This window comes from Apodemus sylvaticus, chromosome 2 (assembly GCF_947179515.1).
Source record: "Apodemus sylvaticus chromosome 2, mApoSyl1.1, whole genome shotgun sequence".
Classification (NCBI taxonomy): domain Eukaryota; kingdom Metazoa; phylum Chordata; class Mammalia; order Rodentia; family Muridae; genus Apodemus; species Apodemus sylvaticus.
In genome coordinates, this window is record NC_067473.1 from 3906845 (window position 1) to 3916082 (window position 9238).

General features: G+C 50.1%; 1 protein-coding gene across 3 annotated transcripts in view; it reads right to left on the minus strand.

The window, feature by feature from the left end:
• Actr3b (actin related protein 3B) overlaps nucleotides 1–8319 on the minus strand; it is a 99266-nt gene extending 90947 nt beyond the window's left edge. For 2 of the 3 annotated variants that reach the window (XM_052172974.1, XM_052172972.1), the window contains exon 1: nucleotides 8164–8319. In XM_052172974.1, the coding sequence (XP_052028934.1) occupies nucleotides 8164–8207 (44 nt within the window). In that variant the 5' untranslated portion in view covers nucleotides 8208–8319. The remainder of the gene's footprint in view (nucleotides 1–8163) is intronic. The other variant, XM_052172973.1, reaches the window with a different exon arrangement.
• Nucleotides 8320–9238: the final 919 nt, after the last annotated feature.

Below are 9238 nucleotides of genomic sequence, written 5' to 3' on the forward strand. Positions count from 1 at the left end.
AAGAGAAGAAACCTGAGGAGACAACAGAACATGAAAAGACCCCTACACTCACGGAAAGAACACCACAGCAATCTCTGAAGTCAACACAACCTCTAACACACTCCAGTACCACACTAAATTTCACACAGAACAAGGCTGGAGCGATGACTCTGTAGTAAGAGCACTGCTCATCTTGCAGAGGACCCAGGTTTGGTTCCCGGGAACAACATGGCAGCCCACAATCATCCACAACTCCAGTTCCATAGGATCCAAAGCCCTCTTCTGACTGCCACAGACACTTCACACACATGGTACACATACATATATGCAGGCAGAACTATGCATACATACATGCATGCATGTAAAACTTAAAGGTCTAAAAGACTGTCATCTTGAGAATCTCACTCCAGTTAGAATGGTTATTAATGAGGAAACATGGTACCAAATGCCAGTGAGGATGTGAGGAACAGGGAACCCTGAGTCATTAGGAGTGGGAGTGGACACTTACACAGCCACTATAAAAATCAGTGTGGAGCTGTCTCACCAGCTTCCATGACCTAGCTATACCCCTGGTTATGTGCCCAGAGGAGTCTGAATCCTATCACAGAGCTGCCTGCACACTTATGTTTATTGCCATTGTACTCACAAGCTAAGAAAACAGCCTCCACGACCATCAACTAATGCACAAAGAGCAGTGGTACACATAGAACTTTATTCAACCATAAAGAAAAATGAAAATTGCATTAAAATGTATGGGATTGAAAAATAGTATATAACGTGATGAAATCCAGGCACAGAATGACAAACACCACATGAGCTCTGCAATGTAAGTCCTAACTTCTCATTCGCACATGCGCAGTGTGTGGGAGTGTGTACAGGACACATGAGAGAGGAGAAAAGATTATTTGGTGAGGCGGGCAGAAGAACTCAGGTGATACAGCAACAGAAGAAGAATGTCTGAAGGTTTAATCAAGGAAAGGGGCAGAAAGATGGGGAGGAGGGAGAGGGCTAACATAGGGGAGGAGGGAGAGGGCTAACATAGGGGAGGAGGGAGAGGACCAACCATAGGAGAGGAGGGAGAGGACCAACCATAGGGGAGGAGGGAGAGGGCCAACCATAGGGGAAGAGGGAGAGGGCTAACATAGGGGAGGAGGGAGAGGACCAACCATGGGGAGGAGGGAGAGGGCTAACATAGGGGAAGAGGGAGAGGGCTAACATAGGGGAGGAGAGAGAGGGCTAACATAGGAGAGGAGGAAGAGGACCAACCATAGGGGAGGAGGAAGAGAAACAACCATAGGGGAGGAGGGAGAGGGCCAACCATAGGGGAGGAGGGAGAGGGCCAATCATAGGGGAGGAGGGAGAGGGCCAACCATAGGGGAGGAGGGAGAGGGCTAACATAGGGGAGGAGGGAGAGGGCCAACCATAGGAGAGGAGGGAGAGGGCCAACCATAGGGGAGGAGGGAGAGAGCCAACCATAGGGGAGGAGGGAGAGGGCCAATCATAGGGGAGGAGGGAGAGGGCTAACATAGGGGAGGAGGGAGAGGACCAACCATAGGAGAGGAGGGAGAGGGCCAACCATAGGGGAGGAGGGAGAGGGCCAACCATAGGGGAGGAGGGAGAGGGCTAACATAGGAGAGGAGGGAGAGGACCAACCATAGGGGAGGAGGAAGAGGGCCAACCATAGGGGAGGAGGGAGAGGACCAACTATAGGGGAGGAGGGAGAGGACCAACTATAGGGGAGGAGGGAGAGGACCAACTATAGGGGAGGAGGGAGAGGGCCAACCATAGGGGAGGAGGGAGAGGACCAATTATAGGGGAGGAGGGAGAGGGCCAACCATAGGGGAGGAGGAAGAGGACCAACTATAGGGGAGGAGGGAAAGGACCAACTATAGGGGAAGAGGGAGAGGACCAACTATAGGGGAGGAGGGAGAGGACCAACTATAGGGGAGGAGGGAGAGGGCCAAGTATAGGGGAGGAGGGAGAGGGCCAACCATAGGGGAGGAGGGAGAGGACCAATTATAGGGGAGGAGGGAGAGGGCCAACCATAAGGGAGGAGGGAGAGGACCAATTATAGGGGAGGAGGGAGAGGGCCAACCATAGGGGAGGAGGAAGAGGACCAACTATAGGGGAGGAGGGAAAGGACCAACTATAGGGGAAGAGGGAGAGGACCAACTATAGGGGAGGAGGGAGAGGACCAACTATAGGGGAGGAGGGAGAGGGCCAAGTATAGGGGAGGAGGGAGAGGGCCAACCATAGGGGAGGAGGGAGAGGACCAATTATAGGGGAGGAGGGAGAGGGCCAACCATAAGGGAGGAGGGAGAGGACCAACTATAGGGGAGGAGGGAGAGGACCAACTATAGGGGAGGAGGGAGAGGACCAACTATAGGGGAGGAGGGAGAGGACCAACTATAGGGGAGGAGGGAGAGGGCCAAGTATAGGGGAGGAGGGAGAGAGCCAACCATAGGGGAGGAGGGAGAGGACCAATTATAGGGGAGGAGGGAGAGGGCCAACCATAAGGGAGGAGGGAGAGGACCAATTATAGGGGAGGAGGGAGAGGGCCAACCATAGGGGAGGAGGGAGAGGACCAACTATAGGGGAGGAGGGAGAGGGCCAACCATAGGGGAGGAGGGAGAGGACCAATTATAGGGGAGGAGGGAGAGGGCCAACCATAAGGGAGGAGGGAGAGGACCAACTATAGGGGAGGAGGGAGAGGACCAACTATAGGGGAGGAGGGAGAGGACCAACTATAGGGGAGGAGGGAGAGGGCCAACCATAGGGGAGGAGGAAGAGGGCCAACCATAGGGGAGGAGGGAGAGGACCAACTATAGGGGAAGAGGGACAGGACCAACTATAGGGGAGGAGGGAGAGGGCTAACATAGGGGAGGAGGGAGAGGACTAACATAGGGGAGGAGGGAGAGGGCTAACATAGGGGAAGAGGAAGAGGACCAACTATAGGGGAGGAGGGAGAGGGCCAACCAAAATTAATGATGCATAAAATGCCCTAAGAAAATCTAATACTTGATAAATACATTTTTAAAGAGAGCTGGGTGTGGCGGCATTTGCCTTCCAATCGCAGCATTGGGGTCCAGGGGCAGGTGGATCTTCATGGGGGTCTAGAGAAATGGCTCGCTGGTTAAGGGCACCAGCTGCTCTTCCAGAGGAACAGGCTTCACTTCTCAGCAGCCACATGGAGGCTCACAGCATCTCAACCTGGGTCCAGGGGACCCAGCCCCCTCCTCTGATCTCCACTGGTACCAGCGTGCACACGGTGGACATACACAGAGGCAGACAAAACACTCACAGACATAGGAAAAAGAACTAAATCTTTTTTTTTTAATTAAACAATGATTTCAAAAGAGTTTGAACAGAGGTAACCCACGTGAGACAATGAAGCTACTCCCAGGAGCCCAGGCCCAGGGGTGAGCTCCCTCTCCATGTGCTGGCCAGGAGGGCCCTGAGCTTCCCTAAGCGATGCAGGCGATTACAGCACGCTGGATGTCCTCCAGCGTGACACATCTCAAGCCTTGTCCACGTCGGACCTTGATGCTCACAGAAGTCTCCTTTGTTGCAGTGGTCGCCGGCGGCTATAGAGACTTAGAGCCAGTCCAAGTACCAGAATAAATGACTGCTGAATGACCAAGCACAGCTCAGGGAACAGTCCAGAAACAGAAATAGAAACAGAAACAGAAGTCGAAATAATGTTAGGAGGAGGGGCTGGAGAGATGGCTCGCTCAGTGGTGTAGGGCATTGACTGCTTTTCCAGTGGACCTGAGTTCAATTCCTAGCAACCACATGGTGGCTCTCAACCATCGGTAATGAGATCTGACGCCCTCTTCTGGTGGGTCTGAAGACCACAATCACGTACTTGCATAAAACAAATAAATAAATCCTTAAAAAACAAAATTAAGAGTGAGCCGGTGTGAGCCGGCACAAGGGAATGGTGGTGTGTGTGTCTGAATTTCAGGCATAACGTAGCTATGGCCTCTTTCTTTAGCAGTGTAGCCACTAGTACGGTGTCCATGCTTCTATAACAACCTTTATGGAACTCACCGCCCCCTCCGCCACCGCAGGCGCATGCGCAGAGAAGATGAGGGGGCGAGCAGGAGGAAGTGAGAAGGGACGAGAGAAGGGCGCCACATTCTGGAAGCTGAACTCTTGGCTTTCTGGTGGTGAGCCGAGCCTTCAATGGCTGGGCTGCCTCCTCAACCCTGAAATGCATTCTATACACATAGGAAAAGGTCATCGTAAAACTAACGGTTATGTATAGTTACTACATACTAATTAAAAAGCACTTTTAAGCTGGGCTTTTGTGACATGCGCCTTTAATTTGAGTGCTTGGGGGGTAGAGGCAGGAGGATCTCTGAGTTTGGGGCCAGCCTGGTCTACACAATGAGTTCTAAGACAGCCAAACGGCCAAGGCTGTTGGGAAACCTTGCTGCTAAGGTCAAAGTTGGACATTACCAGAGGCCCTGACTGTGATGCAATGGCTTCCTCTCCACTGGGGGACCCTGGATCCAACCCCCAGGACTGTCACAAAGGCCTGTACCTGAGGTTCCTGCACTGCTCCCCTGTTAATGAGGTGTCCTAGTACCTCAGCCTTCATGGCCTTTGCCTGGATTTTCTTATCCCCTTCCCCCAAAACTGCATAACCCTTGGTTCACGCTGAATAAAGCGTATGCATACAAGCCCACTCGAAATAAAGATATATGTGCAAACTCAGATTGTCTCAAAGAGCTGCTTCACTGAAGACCATGAGAGAAGGCCTTGGCCTCCGAGAGCTGCAGCACAGGCTCCTCGGAGAAGGCAGGCCTTCCTCTGCCGCCCCAGCACTGGCTCTGTGCCGACCAGGATCCTACCCCATCTGGACCCAGCTTCACCCTTCCGGCCCACTGTGCAACAGCATCTGGGCAGCCAGAGAGGGAGACTCAGGGAGGACTCAGGGAGGACTCAGACCCACGGGGCTACACAGAGAAACCCTGTCTCCACGAACAAACAAACAAACACACATACTTTTAAAAGAATGAGGTAGACGCTGTGCTAGACTTTTTGACCAGGGAAGAGCTGCAGATTCTATGACAATAAAATTATACAACCTCTATCTACCAGAAACACCAAAAAGACAAAATTGAGGCATTATATATATATAACTGACTATCAAAAGGATATATCTTGAAAGACCAAAAAAAAAATAAAATAAAATAAAATAAAATAAAATAAAAATAAAAATAAAAATAAAGACTAAGGAACTATTCCAGAAGACATGAGCTGTGAATAACATGAAGACCAGGCGTGGCAGGACATGCTAAAGCCCTACACTCAGGATGCTGAACAGGGGCTACATAACAGGACCTCTCTCCATCCCCTTAAAAACATGACCACCCAATACCATGTATGAGGCAATGCTAGATGGGGTTAGACTCCAAAAAACGACAAGAAGCGAAACTGTTCCCAAGTGCAGACGGCAGACAGAACAGCACTGCAGCATGCGCGTTAACTTCTGTGACTTGAGTCGTGATCATGACTTGGTGTCTGATCATGTAAACCCTTGTTCTCGCTCAGAAAGTAGACACTGAACTGTAAGAGGGGGGTGCCGACAACCTTCTTTTAAGCAGCTCAGAAAAGTAAGAGCGCGCTCAGGAGTACTGCGAGGCACGGTGTGCGAGGCACGGTGTGCGAGGCATGGTGGGTGTGCGAGGCCGCTGAAGCTGGAGGCCTGCGTCCTGGAGTTTGTTCTCCCCAGTGCTCAGTAGGCTTGCAATTACTTCACAGTTAGTAAAACTTCTTAAACATTTGGGTGAGCTCTGGGAGCTCAGTAGCATCCTTTAAATGGCTGAAACTTAATTTTGGGGTCTCACAGGTACCTTTGTTTCTAACTTGACCCCAGCCTACTTGTGCACACTCAGCTGGTCTCGGGGTTCATCAGATTTGAGGTCACAGAAGAAAAGCATTTACTCTAAAACACAGGCCAGATGAGCATGCGGGCTCTCACCTGCAGTCCTCACACTTAGGAGGCTGAAGCAGGAGGATTTCTCCAAGTCCAATATAAGCTTGGATTATACAACAAGAAGATTCTATTTAAGAGGGAGCCGGGGACAGAGAGAGAGAGACAGACAGACAGCGAGACAGGGAAGCAGGGAGAGGACACACAGACAGACAAGACTGGAACTCAGGGTGCAATTGAGTGCTTCAATTACCGAAATCCCCGGGTTTGACGTCTGCTACCACCACCAACACAAAACAAAACTCTGCCCATCTCGTCAGTAGTGCCCTTGTGATCTCCCAAGTCTATTCTGTTCCTCTATTCTGACTATTTTTAGCTGCACTCTTCTATTCTGAGGTAAAATTCAGTCCAAATCGAGATCTCCCAAGTCTATTAGGTTCCTCGGTCCTTGTTATTTTTAGCTACATTTTACATTTAGTTCTATTCTGAGGTAAAACTCAATCCAAAATAAGAAATACTAGAATTACTAATACACGGAAGCTGGAAAAGCTTAGGCTATGAAGTCTTCCTTCAGCTCACACGCTGAACACTGGGGACTCATGATAACCACAGGGGCTTCAGTGGCAGAAAACACCCACAGGAAGCCCCAGGTCCCTGTCACTGTGTCCAGCGCCCATGACAGCCGCAGATGACACCCTGCAGCAGCACGGCTTTAGGCCATGATGATCTCCTGAAGGTGACAGTAGCGCTGATCACTGACCCCAAAAGGTCAAAACCGAGCACTCTTTAGATATTTATAGCAAGAACAATGAATAAGATCTCAGCTGACTAATAGGAAATACAACACAGATAACCCAGGGAGCACTGTTTTACCGTTACCACTGTGCAAAGCTTTATATTTCAGCAATTTGGGCCACACAAAACCAAAAATCTCACAGCAAACATTAAAATAAAAACAACGTTTACATATTGCTTTCATTTCTGACACTAGCAGACTGAAGGGAGTGCCAGACTGGGTGAGAGTGTAAGGGGAGCCGGCACGTGGGGGAAGCAGGCTTCAGGAGCCACACTGCTCAAATGAGCAGGTCTGCGGAAGTCAGCAACTTCTCAAACACAAGGCAACAAAACTTCTCTATAACGCTTATTTCTAAAAGAAAAATTAGCACAAATAAAAAATGTTTTCCAGTCTGTAAGCACTGCTGGTTCCCGAGCCACAAACTGAAAGAAAGACACATCAGTAGGAGATGGACTGTAGCAAATTAGAAGACACCCCCACAAGGTTGTCAAGGAAACCAAACCAAGTATATTTTCCTACAGGAAAAAATAGCAAAAGAACATGCCACAGACTATTTAGTGACAAAGGATTACAATCCCTTGAAAAACATTTTCAGAGGCTAAATTTATTTGCAAGCTATTTATGACATACTTTGTCAGCAATGCCAGCAGGTATTCCCAAACTCCCAGGTTGAAGGGTTTGACTGCCACCTTACTAAAATTAGCTAAGCCTAACAGCGTAAGCCATTCTTAAGGTCTCTTCTGAAAAATTAACATCTTCAAAAAGGAAAAGAGCTATCTACCTCCCAAAAAAGGAGAGGTCTGTTTTTCCAAAATGGAAGTCTTTTTAAATGCATCATGTGTGCATGTGTGTGTGTGTGTGTGTGGTGTGTGTGTGTGTGTGTGTGTGTGTGTGTGTGTGTGTGTTTTAAGAGCAAAGATGAGTGTATGCAAACCAAAGCAGGAGCTGAGCTAGGCTGTGCCATTTCAGAGTTGAAAAGTGGGCAGGGGGGCAGGGTGTCAAGTTGACATGGCACGTGTAAACATCTCCACGAGTAGGTGGTTGGTACATCAGGAGGGAAAGGTGACACGCGTGAGTGTACAGGATGAAGACAGGTGACAAGCATTAAGGGGGGGGGGGGACGACCCTGAGCTCTCAAGTGCAAGCCCTGCAGCGAAAGCATCTGCAGCAACATCCCAGCCAGGTGCAGCTCGCCCGGTAACCCCGCAGCCCCATGCCCTTAGCACCCCATCTTTTCAGAGCCCCATCCCTTAGCTCTCTATACCCTCAGACTGAGCTCCGCACCCCCATTTCCCCACCCCACCTGAGCTCTATCCCTCGCACTCCCCAACCCCTCGGTCCCTCAGCGCACCATCCCTCCGCGCTCCTCCTGCCGTCTGACCCCGCGGGTAAATGGCTTCAGGACGCCCAGAGAAGCGTGAGCGGGCGCATGGGGCGCGGCTCTTACCCGGTGCCGCAGTCAACAACACAAGGAGGCAGCGAGCCCGCCATGCTCGGCCACGAGGCGCTCGGTCCCCACCAGCCCCAGCGTGCGCCTGGGTGCCCAGTGCGGAGCTGCCGGGTCGCCGCCGGCGCCGCTCCCCACCCAGGAGCCGCCCGGAGCCTAGAGGCTCCGCCGCGTGACGTCACTCGACAGTTGGCCAATCGGGGACGCGCACGCTCCTACCTCTTGTCAGCCATCCCTAGTGCTGGCAGCCAGGCGGTTTTTTTTTTTTTTTTTTTTTTTTTTTGCCTATGCATCCATCCTGCAGTGGAAGAGAGTGGAGTCTATTTTTAACAGGCATAAGGTGAATATGACCCCATTTGCGAGACCTGAATTCTTTCTCTTCTCTTTTTTTTTTTCAAATTGCAATTTTGTTTTGTTTTCGAAACAGGGTTTCTCTGTGTAGCCCATACTATCCTGAAACTCGTTTTGTAGATCAGGCTAGCCCCACTTGCGTCAGCCTCCCTAGTGCTGGGTTCAAAGGTGTGCCCCGCCACTCCCAGCTTATCTAGTTGCATTTTTTTATTTGATATATTCTTTATTTACATTTCAAATGATTTCCCCTTCCCTGGCTCCCCACTCCCCGAGAGTCCCATAAGCCCTCTTCCCTCCCCCTGTTCCCCCATCTACTCCTTTCCACTTCCCTGTTCTGGAATTCCCCTATAATTGCACTGAGTCTTTCCAGAACCAGGGGCCACTCCTCCGTTCTTCTTGGACATCATTTGATGTGTGGATTATGTTTTCGGCATTCAAAGTTTCTATGCTAATATCCACTTATCAGTGAGTGCATACCATGATTGATCTTTTGAGACTGGATTACCTCACTTAGAATGATGTTCTCCAGCTCCATCCATTTGCCTATGAATTTCATGAATTCATTGTTTCTAATGGCTGAATAGTACTCCATTGTGTAAATATACCACATTTTTTGTATCCATTTCTCCGTTGAGGGACACCTGGGTTCTTTCCAGCTTCTGGCTATTATAAATAGGGCTGCTATGAAGATAGTGGAGCATGTGTCCTTATTGCATGCTGGGGA